Source organism: Peromyscus californicus, unplaced genomic scaffold (assembly GCF_007827085.1).
Source record: "Peromyscus californicus insignis strain IS unplaced genomic scaffold, ASM782708v3 Scaffold_4__1_contigs__length_199733344, whole genome shotgun sequence".
NCBI classification, from domain to species: domain Eukaryota; kingdom Metazoa; phylum Chordata; class Mammalia; order Rodentia; family Cricetidae; genus Peromyscus; species Peromyscus californicus.
Window position 1 is genome coordinate 153,445,633 of NW_026294562.1, and position 13,602 is coordinate 153,459,234.

A 13,602-nucleotide genomic window follows, 5' to 3' on the forward strand; every position below is an offset into this window, starting at 1 on the left:
AAAAATCTAGTTTCAAGGACAAACTGACTCAGCCACCCCTGCCACAATGTAACAATGTAAAGAGATTACTATTAAGAGATGCGCTCAGCTGTGACTGGGATAATTGCAAGTGTTCCAGGAAAGACCACTATAACCTTTATGTAACTCTCACTCCCACCCTGATACCCCCCTTGAGGTTTAGGGAAGAATGTGCATGCGGACATGACTATACCCCCTCTGTGATCAGACCATGATCTTGAGAAATTAGCCTCTACACGTAAATCAATCGAAAAGAAATTGTATGGGAATTGTAATCTTGTGGTTTTTGTGGGTTTTTCCTTTAAAAGTACCTATGTGGCTGCAGTAGGATGCAACACTTGCTCTCAGAACAAGAGTGGCCCAACTGTACAGCCGCATCAATAAACCTCCTGCTGTTTGCATCAACTGGACCGGAGTCTGGGTTCTTGGGGTGCCCACTCAAGAAGGTAGTCTGGGTCTGGGGTCTGTCAAGACCAGGCACTCAGCAGGGGAGTATTTGCATTGAGGCCCATGTAGACCATTGTGTGAAGCTGTGTAAGTGAAGGCCAGATTACATTGGAGACCTCAAGGTTCTGGAGACATCACAGACATGGGATATCTGCCTAGGAGTGTCTTACACGGAATGGTCCATCCTAGGAGAGTGGTGCACTGCAGGCAGCAAAGCTGGAAGTGGAGATCAATCTCAGCCCTTTGACATCAGGCATGGATTTACAGGATTTGGAGTTTGCTCTACTGGTTTGATCCTGCTTTGGCCTAGCATTTCTTCACTATACCTCCCTTTTGGAGTGACAATGTATGATTGGTTCAAAGCTGATGGAATGTTTTGAGAAAGATCATGGGGTGAGGCCTTGTTGGTGGAGGTATTTCACTTCAGGTAGTTTTTTGAGTTTTTAAAAACCTGTGCCATTCCCAGTTAGTTCTCACTCCATCTCTCTGCTTCATGTTTATAGAAGAGAAGTAAGACCAAATGTAAGCTATTGCTCCAGTTTCATGCTTGCCTGCCTGCCTTATTCCATGCTTCCAGATAGGAACACAGCTTGGGTGCTGGGAGGAGGGTATATAAGGCTTTTCCTGTTAATTGAATAAATAAGTCTGCAGTTTGCCTTCAACTGACTCCTGGTGTCTGTGTTGTTGACGCTGCACCTTCTCACCTCTTCCCTCCAGGGAGCCTGTAGGATCCAACAACAGGATGATCATGGATTTCCATCCTCTGGAACTATGAGTACCCAAATTAAATGTTTTCTTTAGAAAGTTGCCTTGTTCATGTTGTTCATGGTGTCTCATCACAGCAATAGAAAATGAACTAACACAATGACTTTCACTTCATCTTATATTTATATCACTCAATATTATTCACCTACGCTTTTACTTTTCTGTCCCTTGCTCGCCAAAAGACTTGTTAACTGTTATATTGTCATTCTCTATGTATTGACTCTTTAATTTGCAGTCCACTTGTATATGAATTAAGTATATTTTCTCCTTATCTTATACTTCATAGCATAATGTACATTAAATTATCTGTAGTCCAGCTAATGACTAGGACTCCTTGCTCTTTTTTTTTTTCATTAAGAAATTTTCTACTTACTCTATATACCACCCACAGATCTCACCTCCTCCCTCCTCCCACCCTTTAGTCCTCCCTCCCAAGCCATCCCACATCCCCACATCCCTCAAATCAAGGTCTCCCATGGGGAGTCAGCAGAGCCCAGCACACTGAGCAGAGGCAGGTCCAAGCCCCTCCCCACTGCACTAAGGCTGCACAACCCGTCACACCACAGGCATGGGGCTCCCAAAAGTCTGCTCATGAACCATGGATGGATCCCGATCCCTGTGCCTGGGTGCCTCCCAAACAGTTCTAGCCAAACAACCATCTTCCTTATCCAGAGGTCTTAATCCAGTCCCATGGGGCTCCACAGTCACTAGTCTACAGTTCATGGGCTTCCACTAGTGTGGCCTGTCATCTCTGCACGGCTTTGCATCATGATCTTGATGTCCCCCACCTGCAGAATCTCTCCTCTCTCTTATCAATTGGATTCCCGGGCCTCAGCCTGGTGCCTGGCCATGGATCTCTGCATCTGCCTCCATCAGTCACTGGACAAAGGCTCTATGATGTCAGTTAGGGTATTTGTTAGACCGACCACCAGAGTAGACCAGTCCAGGCACCCTCTGGACCACTGCCAGCAGTGAAAGATAGGGTCATCCCTGTGCATTCCTTAGAGCCTCTCTGGCACACTGCCTCTTCCTTTTCCCATGATGTCCTCATCTATCATGGTATCTCCCTTCCTGCCCTCCCACTCTGTCCCTGTTCCAGCTCAACCCTCCCATTTCCCTATGTTCTCATGCCCCACTCCTCATCCTCTACCTGCCCCACTTCTAGTCCTCTCATGTAGATCTCATCCACTCCTCCTTTGCTGGGTCATCCATGTGTCCCTCCTAGGGTCTTTCCCTGTTAGCTAGCCTCTCTGGAGCTGTGGGTTGCAGTCTGGCCATCCCTTCCTTCACATCTAGCATCCACTTACGAGTGAGTACATACTATGTTTGTCCTTCTGAGTCTAGGTTACCTCACTCAGGATGATATTTTCTAGTTCCATCCATTTGCCGGCAAATTTCATGATGTCATTGTATTTTTACTGCTGAGTACTACTCCATTGTGTATTTGTGCCACATTTCCTTTATCCATTCTTCAGTTGAGGGGCATCTAGGTTGTTTCCAGTTTCTTGCTAAAAAAAAAAAAAAAGACACATGGACCAATGAAATGGAATTGAAGACCCTGACATTAATCCACATGCCTATGAACATACAATTTTTGACTAAGAAGCCAAAATAGTACCATGGAAAAAAGAAAGCATCTTCAACAAATGGTACTGGCATAACTCGATATCAACATGCAGAAGATTGCAAATAGATCCATATCTATCACCATACACAAAACTCAAGTCCAAGTAGATCAAAGACCTCAACATAAATCCATTTACACTAAACTTGATAGAAGAGAAAGTAGGAAGTAGTCTTGAACACATTGGCACAGGAGATGACTTCTTAAATATAACACCAATAGCACAGACACTGAGAGAAACAATTAATAAATGGGACCTCCTGAAACTGAGAAGCTTTTGTAGAGCAAAGGACACGATCAATAAGACAAAAGGACAGCCTACAGAATGGGAAAAGATCTTCACCAACCCCACATCTGATAGAGGGCTGATCTCCAAAATATATAAGAACTCAAAAAGCTAGACTTCAAAATACTGAACAATCCAATTAAAAAATGGGCTACAGATCTTAACAGAGAATTCTCAACAGAAGAATCTCAAATGTCTGAAAGACATTTAAAGAATTGCTCAACATCCTTAGTCTTCAGGGAAATGCAAATCAAAATGACTCTGAGATACTATCTTATACCTGTCAGAATGGCTAAGATAAGAAATGGGCTATAGAGCTAAACAGAGAATTCTCAACAGAGGAAACTCAAATGGCCGAAAGACATTTAAGGAATTGCTCAACATCCCTAATCATCAGGGAAATGCAAATCAAAACAACTCTGAGATACCACCTTACGCCTGTCAGAATGGCTAAGATCAAAAACACTGAAGACACCTTATGCTGGAGAGGATGTGGTGCTAGGGGAACTCTCCTCCACTGCTGGTGGGAATGCAAGCTTGTACAACCACTTTGGAAATCAATATGGCGCTTTGTTAGAAAATTGGGAATCCATCTCCCCCAAGATCCAGCTATACCACTCTTGGGCATATACCCAAGGAATGCTCAACCACACCATAAGAGCACTTGTTCAGCTATGTTCATATCAGCATTGTTTGTAATAGCCAGAACATGGAAACAACCTAGATGCCCTTCAACTGAAGAATGGATAAACAAAATGTGGTACATATACACAATGGAATACTACTCAGCAGAGAAAAACAATGACATCATGAGGTTTGCAGACAAATGGATGGATCTAGAAAAAATCATCCTGAGTGAGGTAACCCAGACTCAGAAAAACAAACATGGTATGTACTCACTCATAGCAGGATACTAGACATGAAACAAGGATGACTTGTCTGCTACTCACATCACCAGGGAGGCTACCTGGAAAACAGGACCCCAAGAAAGACACAGGGATTGCCCAATGACAGAGAAATGGAATGAGATCTACATGAACAGCCTGGACATGAGTGGGGGTAATGAAAGGCGAGGGTCGAGGGAAAGAGAGCTTGGGGGAGCGGGAGATCCCAGCTGGATCAACAACAGAGAGGGAGAACAAGGAATAGGAGACCATGGTAAATGAAGACCACATGAGAATAGGAAGAAGCAAAGTGCTAGAGAGGCCCACAGAAATCCACAAAGATACCCACACAACAGACTGCCGGCAATGGTCGAGAGACAGCCCGAACTGACCTACTCTGGTGATGGGATGGCCAAACACCCTAATTGTTGTGCTAGAAACCTCATCCAACTACTGAGGGATCTGGATGCAGAGATCCATGACTAGGCCCTGGGTGGATCTCTGGGAGTCCAATTAGCGAGAATGAGGAGGGTTTATATGAGTGAGAATTGTTGAGACCAAGGTTGGATAAAGCACAGGGACAAATAGCCAAATGAATGGAAACACATGAACTATGAACCAATGGCTGAGGGGTCCCCACTGGATCAGGCCCTCTGAATGGGTGAGACAGTTGATTGGCTTGATCTGTTTGGGAGGCATCCAGGCAGTGGGACCAGATCTTGTGCTCATTGCATGAGTTGGCTGTTTGAAACCTGGGGCCTATGCAGGATTGCTTGGCTCGGCCTGGGAGGAGGGGACTAGACCTACCTGGACTGAGTCTACCAGGTTGACCTCAGTCTGTGGGGAAGGCTTTGCCCTGGAGGAGATGGGAATGGGGGGCGGTTGGGGGGAAGGTGAGGGGGACGGGAGTGGGGAGAACAAGGGAATCCGTGGCTGATATGTAGAACTGAATTGTATTGCAAAATAAATTAAAATAAAAAAAAAGAAAAAAAAGAACACTGATAACAGCTTATGTTGGAGAGGATGAGGAGCAAGGGAAACACTCCTACACTGTTGGTGGGAATGCAAACTTGTACAGCCACTCTGAAAATCAGTATGGTGGTTTCTCAGAAAATTGAGGATAAGTCTTCCTCAAGACCCAGCTATACCACTCTTGGGCATATACCAAAGAAATGCTCAATCTTACCACAAGGATACATGCTCAGCTATGTTCATATCAGCACTATTCATAATAGCTTCCTTCTATTATTTATTTGTTGGGTATATTTCATAACTATATTCACTCTAACCTGTACATGGAAATAGGCTGTTGCAATACATAATATATAAACGTCTTTGTGTATGCATAGCCATTTCATACTCACAAGTATGGCTATCTCTAAATTTGTCTTAGCTAGAGGTGACATTACATTCATGAATCTCAATCATGATTTCCTTATTATATCTTGGATGGAGCTTCCCAGTCACTAAGAGTGGCCATCAATCATTACTGAGAGTTCCATTTCTTTTGCCCCTGTTCTATGACAGAAGCATAGAAGAGGCCAGAGTTATATCCTTGAAGCATTCAGCATGCTCAGACTTTTGTCTTGCTTTCAAGACATAATGTGGCTTAGAACATGGGGTTGGAGTGTTGGGACCACTGAATATTCTATTGTCATTATAGGAATTTTGTCCAAGAATAGAGGGCCCAGGATAAGGAGACTCATTTTTGTCTTGGTGATAATGCAACACCATGGTGGGGCTTGCAGGAAATGGACTGTTCTCTGCTACTGTGATTCTGCATAGACAAGGGTGTCTTCTATGTTTAATTGGCAAGCTTTAATGGGCTGAATTCCACCTCATGTGGTGTCATTATATAAATTTGCCATCACCTTGTCTTCATGTCTAGATTCACTATCTCTGTGTTTCCCTTTCCCCACAGTATAGTCCTGAGCATGCGCAGTGTCATTACCTCTGAGCATTGCCTGTCCGTCTTTTATCCCATCTTGGATTAGTTTTTCTACATAAAACACTGGTCAGGTAGCATTTACTCTGCTCTGCATTATAGCTCTACTTCTTAGCATTCTATAAGAGCCTGATATGGCTGACTACTTAAAACACTTGGTTATGGATTGCATCTGTCTAATTATTTCATCAAAACCCTATGACTGATTATTTTATTAGTTCTCTGGGTTTTGGCAGCCTCTGCTGTTCAGGACCATTGAGGTTCCAGGCAGATTTGCATGACGGGATTTATGTGACCCTCATGCTCAGGATGCTGCTCTTCCTCATCTGCAGAAGGCTCTCATGAATCTTTTGTGCCCTACTCTTCTAGGTTTAGTCTGATTTGAGCAAATTCTTTGGCTGTTCTTCATGTTCATTCTATTTTCTCTCAACAGATGTGCCAATAGTATCAATTATTTCTGTGAAGGCTCTTAACTCTATGTCATCAACTCATCAGTGACAGACCTTCTATTTTATTCTCCAGAAGCCTTTGTAGGACACTTGTATAGAGAGTGAATGTGGAACTGGTCTTCTTAAGGAACCCTGGAGAGCTAGGGAGGCAGTGGAGCGGTTCTAAAGTCTCTGCTTTGGGTAAACAGATATGCTTTGAGAGACAATGCCCTTATCTATTTGGAGGATTTTCTTACTTTCTTTCCTCCTTGCTCCCTGATCTCATAATAGATGAGATAAAACATATCCTCTTGAGCTTTAAAGAAGACAGGACTTGCTGATCAAATGTGCTTCAGTGTCCCTAGAATCATCTTATTATGGCTTCAACTCAACCCTGTATGAGTATCACCAACTCTTGGGTCTTCCACTGTCCCCACTGTTGACCAATTTCCTCTCCTGCAGAATCCTGAAAGAAGTGCAGAAAATGCCCAGTTTCCTTAGGGCACAGCACTAAATAGACACAGAACAACTGCCCTGTTTCTAATGAGCTTCTTTTAATTTATTCCAATTTCTATCTCATTAAAAGGGTAGTCTTCTTGGCTCTAGGCAGGCCTCACAGCATACCTCCAGCTAATCAATGTTACTTGTATAAGTGAAGTAAGTGATGTAAAAAGCACTGATGCATTTTCATGACTGAAATTTGATATATGCAGAGACTTGTCAATTGATTCTGAACCCAAAATCTAAACATCCATCTCCTATAATTCTTGTCAAGTTACTTCAGGAATTTTTCACTTTCACATTTGGAGGCAGATTTTCCTTAAGTGCCATTATTTCCAAGTACTGATAAAATTTTACATAAGTCTTACCAATGCACAGTTTTATATCATATATAACACATACTCACACTTTCTTTCATATCCCTTTAACAAAGATTAGGAAAAAGTAATATCATAATGAAAGGCATAATGTACACATAGTTCTGACAGGGTAAAGATCAAGCAGTGACTATATTTAGGAAACAAATCTACTAAAATGTTACATGGGGGGAGAAATAACTTAAAGTATTTTAGATAGTATGCAGTACTTAATTTCAGTTAACCCTTAGTATACACTGAAATGTTGAATGAGAATTTAACCCATTTACTCTATGAAATGTCAAAGCTGAAGCAGGAGATAATGAAATCTTCCTGTAATTCAGATCCTACTGCACCCTCATTATCAAGGAAGACAACCAAGCAATCAATCAACCTAATCACAAACATGCAAACTCAGTGGATAATCCTTTTGCTTGAAAAATCATTCATATTAAAAAGATGGAGAAGGTGAAGTGGATTTCCCCTTTTATAAAACATTCTTAGATAGTTCTGGAGATGTTCAGTGGGTAAAGCACTTCCCCTGAAATTGTGATGACCTGAGCTCAAATCACTATTACCCACATTGATGCTGGTTGGTGGCCTGCCTGCATACCCAGCCCTTGGGAGTCCCTGGGAAAAGATGGATACCTAGACTAGCTCAATAGCTAGGTTCTTGTTTCAACTGAAACTGACAGGGAATGGGAGTCATAGTGGTTGGCATAACCAGAGAATGATAGCTAGGAGCCAGGCCAACTGTCAAAAACAGCCTCGTGAAGAGCATGAGACCAAGGGGTGATGCTCATATGCCAGCAGATCCAAGCACGGGAAACCACAGGTCTTACTGTCATCTAGATTAGCCTTCCTGAAGCACCAGGCTCACAGCATTCTCCGGGCACCAGAAGTGTTTCATGTTGACGGCTGACTCAGGGGACCCTTCACTTTGCCACAGACCAGCTTACCACCTCCCATAAGAAAAATGGAGGAAAGGTAAGAGGCTTTTGGAAACCCTTTCCCCAAAGTTTTTGTCTTTTTTCTTAGTCTGTCACCATATAACTACACCTTGAGGTGGAGAATCCAAGGAGTCTCAGGTGTTCCTAAAGACACAGGAAGTACAAAAATCATTCTTTAGCAGTGTGGACAGGCAGACTTGACTTTGGGAGATTAGAATCCTGTAAATCACTTCTTGTAATTTCTCCTCATTCTGCTCTCTTCTAAATTATGCGAATCTTCTGTTATTGTGAGAATCCTGCCACTTTCCTTGACATGGCATATATATGGGTACAGGCTCTGTCTCTGAAAGTACAGTTCTGTCAGAAACTCAATCACCTGTGTTTCCTGCAATGGAAAGATTCCATCCCTTTGTATTTCTCTCAGTAGGAAAAAGATGCTTTAAAAATGAGTAACTGACAAGAGCAGAGTTGGATGTAAAATATCAGTAATGTACATATTCAGGGAATGTTACACATGATGTTAAACCCAACTCCAATCCAAGAAGACCTCATGGAGTGTGGAGATGTATCAAGAGTAATAGTTATCTGAACCAAGAGCTGGGTGTTACTGTGGATATAGTTTATAGTTGTGTTGCCCCAGACAAGCAACTGATTTTATTCATTGATTAATTTTGTTATTTGATAATTTGATTTCTGTATTCAATGTGTGCTGATTACCCTCTCTCCCCCTTACATCCATCTCATCCTTTTCAACTTCCTCCTGCATCCCTGCTAGACCCTTTCCCAGTTCATCACTTTTTGTTTTGTTTATAATATAGCAACAGACAAAAGAAAAGTGCTTGATGTTTCATCCCAGGAAGGGTGTACAGCTTGCTTGGCAGTTGTTTGCTCTAAGGGTGTAGAGTACACCTTTCCATGGTCTCCCAGCTTTAGAAATCTGTTTTTCTGACAGGTTTCATTTTGCAAGTAAAGTGCCAAATGACCCTTCAGTCTTTAACACCAGCATTCTTCATGTATCATATACCCTTGACACTTGTCACTATAGTTTGTTGTGTATGTGTTCATTTCTTGTCATGTCCATTTGGAACTCCTCTGTTTAAATATCCATATCCTCCTGTAGATCAAGGAAAATCCATGTTCTATTTCATGGAATTTCCTTTCTGTGCTTTAGACTGCATCTCACTCCTATCATTTGAACATAGGATTCATAGGTTAGGTCTCCAAATTGAGTCCCACATTTCTTGTATTTTTCTCCTTTTTCTTGTTTGTTTTCTCTCACAGCCCAGGCTTTTTTGGACTCACTATGTAGCTCATACTGTTTTTGAATTCATGGAATTCTTTGTGACTTAGCCTCTAGAGTACTGGTATTCCACGTGTAAGCTAACCTGGCAGGTAGAGGAGTTTCTATCACCCTCCTAGAGACTGTTTCTCTCTTCAAGCCCTGTAGATGATTCTGTGTCACAATACCCTCTATTTAGCACAGTTTCCACTTCTTTTCTTCTCTCTCTGTTTCCCCAGATTAATTTTTTGCCTCCTAAAGAGTGCTAGAAATTCAATTCATCTCAAAATCCTATGCCTATATCTTCAAGGTCTGTGGTTCTCAGCCTTTCTAATGCTCTTACCCTTTAATACAGTTCCTCATGTTGTAGTGACCCCCCAATCATAAAATTATTTTTGTTGATACTTCATAATTGTAAGTGCCACTGTTATGAAATGTAATGTAAATATCTGATATGCAGGTATATTTTCATTGTTACAAATTTACCCCAAAAGGTCACAATCCACAGGTTGAGAACCACTCTCTAGGTTCTCATTACAGCTAACCATTGGACATTCCCAGGTTGGAGAATGACAAGAGCCATCGTTAACCATCTCTGCACCATATGCCATTCTTTCAAGCATACTAGAGTTTCCCAATGGCAAATTCATTTTCCATGCATTTTGTGTATTCAATTTGCTCTAAAGCATTTTCATCTACTGTTGGGTTTATGATTCATTTATTTAGTTGTTTAATGAAAATTTCCATATGCTCACTGTGTGCTTACAGAGAGATGGACACTTGTGATATAGCAACAGACAACAGAAAAGTGCTTAATGTCCTCAAAGGCTTTCCTGCTTTCTAGTTTCCAATATGAAATAGAGACTGAGTCACATTAGCTTGTAGGTCTGGTTCTTTTCATACTGGTCTTAGTAGGACTTGGCATTCCATTTATGACTCATTTATGATTTATATATTTTCTCAGTTGATATCCTCCCCGTGCCATGACTTTGAGCAGCGGTTGTTCATGATTCTGGCTTCCAAGTCCCTGAACCGAAGAAGAACTAGCATAATGACAGAAAGAAAGTTTGGTTCAGAGTTCTATTCTTTCTGACACAACCCAAGACACTGAGTATCTATATTGGGGCCATCAACTATTCTCATATCAGTATAGAACTTGCTTTGTAAATAGCCAAGAGAAATAGGAACTAAATTTAAATTAAAGCTCTCTATATTGGTTTTGGTAAATTACTGTCTCTACAATTCTGTTTCCTTCTCTTTATGATACAGGTCAGTCATTCACACAGAGCAAGATGTACTGAGAATCAAAGATTATAAACATGTGCTCATAACTTCTTTTTCTTTCCAGTTATAGCATTGGAGAGCTCCTAAGAGTGGATTCAGATATTCCAGACTGGAGCACTAACGTCACAGCAGTGAATGGAAGAAACCACACTGGAATTTCATTTTGTGACATTGTGTTCTGTACCATGATTTTCCTTTCTCTCATCACTGGCCTGGTTGGCTTGGTAGGAAATGCCATAGTGCTGCGGTTTCTGGGCTTCCACATGCACAGGAATGCCTTCTCTGTCTACATCCTCAACCTGGCTGGGGCTGACTTCCTCTTCATGTACTTTCAAATTGTACACTCTCTTCTTTTTATCTTGGAAATCTTCTATTACATCCCCACAGGCATCTATACATTTTCTTTTGTTGTGTCAAATTTTGCTTATCTTTGTGGCCTGAACATCCTCAGTGCCATTAGCATTGAAAGGTGCCTGTCTGTCATGTGGCCCATCTGGTATCGCTGCCATCGCCCAAGGCACACATCAGCTGTCATATGTACCCTTGTTTGGTTTTTATCACTGCTGTTGAGTCTCCTGGACTGGACGGCATGTGGTTACCTATCTGGCAGTCTTGGCTTTGGTTGGTGTCAGACACTTCATTACATCACTACTGCATGGTTAATTGTTTTGTTTGTGGTTCTCTTGGGGTCCAGTCTGGCCTTAATGGTTACTATCTTTTGTGGCTCACGCAGGATTCCTGTGACTAGGCTGTATGTGACCATTGTGTGCACAGTGCTGGTCTTCCTGTTCTTTGGACTGCCCTTTGGGATCTACTATTTCCTCTTATCATGGATTGAGAATTTTGATGATTTTTTGTCTTGTTATTTTCTTCCATTGACAAGAATTCTGTCCTGTTTTAATAGCTGTGCTAATCCCATCATTTACTTCCTTGTTGGCTCTATCAGGCATCGTAGGTTCCAGAGGAACACTCTCAAGCTCCTTCTGCAGAGAGCCATGCAGGACACTCCTGAGGAGGAATAATGTGGAGAGGGGGGTTCTTCAGGAATATCTATCTAGAGAAGTGAAAACAGTTTGGCAGCAACTTGAGAACACCTTTGAACATTCAGAAATAGCTTTGAGAAACAACTTTGTCCTTATTAGTTTGTGGCATTTTCATAACAATGACCTGAGGCTAAATCAGTTGGGAAAGTAGTCAATCTTGCAGAAGTTGATTGATACTGGACTTGTTATACAAATACAGACTGCGGTATTTCTGGAGATGTCTTGCTCAGTGTTTCATCAACTTTTTTTGATGGAACCCCTTGGAAGCTCTCTGGGGTCCTGGAGAGCTGCTGATCACTATTGACAAATCCTTCCAGGAGCAACAAGGTCAAGGAAATGGAGTAAAGAGTTGCATTTCTTTTGTCACTAAACTTGACAGTAGTTGAAACCATGTTATATTTTACAAATATTTCCTTTTGTAAAAACAATCTTTTTCTCAATGTTTGAAGTGTCAAATATCATTTATATTTATAATATAATCTTGTTATATTATAAAATCTTATAATTCAGTCCTTATTATTTTTTTGTAGATTTCAGAGATTTTATGGAGGATTGTCTTTCTTATATAAATTTCTAAGTTAACAAATATACATTCTCAAGAGAAGTCAGTGTTAAACCTCTATTCACCAAGTGAAGTTCTTACCTTCAAGTTCACTGTGTCTTCCACTTTCAGCATAGGATGAGTGCAGCCAAGTTTTGTAATGAGATCCGTCAACATCCATGTACACTTGAAGGAGGAGAGAGACTGTCCTTCACTGGTTACTTCCACAATGACTTGCTTAGCATTCCATGGTCAAGATTTTTCTCTTTCCTCTCTTGTCTTTGCCATGATTCCCCCTCTTTCTGCCCATATAATCTCTCATGACAAATTTTCCCTGAGGTTCCTATTAGCATAATGGGGTTTCTTTGAAATCAAACCTGTTTCAGATTTCAGTCATTCCCAAGAGATCACAGTATTTATTACTTGAATTATACTTATTTTAGTAAAATTTTTTTATAAAATTTTATTTTAATTCTAAATATGAAATATGTGATAATTTTAATTGAAATGTATTAAGAGAGCACAATATGCACAGATCAAAGGAATCAAATAAGCTTTTTTTTTCTATTTTTTTCAAGACAAGATTTCTCCATGTAACAGCATTGGCTGTCCTGGAAATCATTTTGTAGACCAGGCTGGCTTTGAACTCACAGAGATCCACAGTCTCTGCCTCTTAATTGCTGGATTAAAAGCATGCACCACCATTGCCTGGCCAACAAACTTTCACAAGTTCTGGTGACTACAGGACCCAGAACCCAATCAAGACACAAAACACTCTTCTAATTTGCACTTTCCCTCCAGTCAAAACTTTTTGCTTCAGAGGTCAGTGCTGTCCATATTTCTGTTCTAAACTAAAACTTAAAGTGCAAATTGAAAGAGTGCAACATAATGCTTGATATACATGTGGTTGTTATAGTTAAACACACTAACACATAATTATCACATTTAAATATTCATTTTTTCCCCTGTGACCAATACTTCATACTTAGAAAAACTCCTGAGTACAGTTTACTGTTATTACAGTGAGATCCCATGCTCTTGTGGTTTGAATGAGAATGGTTGCCATAGGCTCATATATTTGAATGTTTACCACTAATTGGTGGGAATATTTGGGCAGGATTAGGAGGTGAGGCTTTGTTAGAGGCATGGCACTAGGGGTTGTCTTTAGGATTTCAAATACCTGGCCCATTTCCAGCTCCACCCCACATATCTTTGGATTAGATGTTGGCTGTCAGCTACTGCTCCAAAGCT

General features: G+C 41.1%; 1 protein-coding gene across 1 annotated transcript; it reads left to right on the forward strand.

Annotated features, from left to right (window-relative positions):
- Positions 1-10,952: 10,952 nt before the first annotated feature.
- LOC128095273 (mas-related G-protein coupled receptor member B1-like) lies at positions 10,953-11,789 on the forward strand. The gene has a single exon (XM_052714101.1). The coding sequence runs from the start codon at positions 10,953-10,955 to the stop codon at positions 11,787-11,789; it is 837 nt and encodes a 278-aa protein (XP_052570061.1).
- Positions 11,790-13,602: the final 1,813 nt, after the last annotated feature.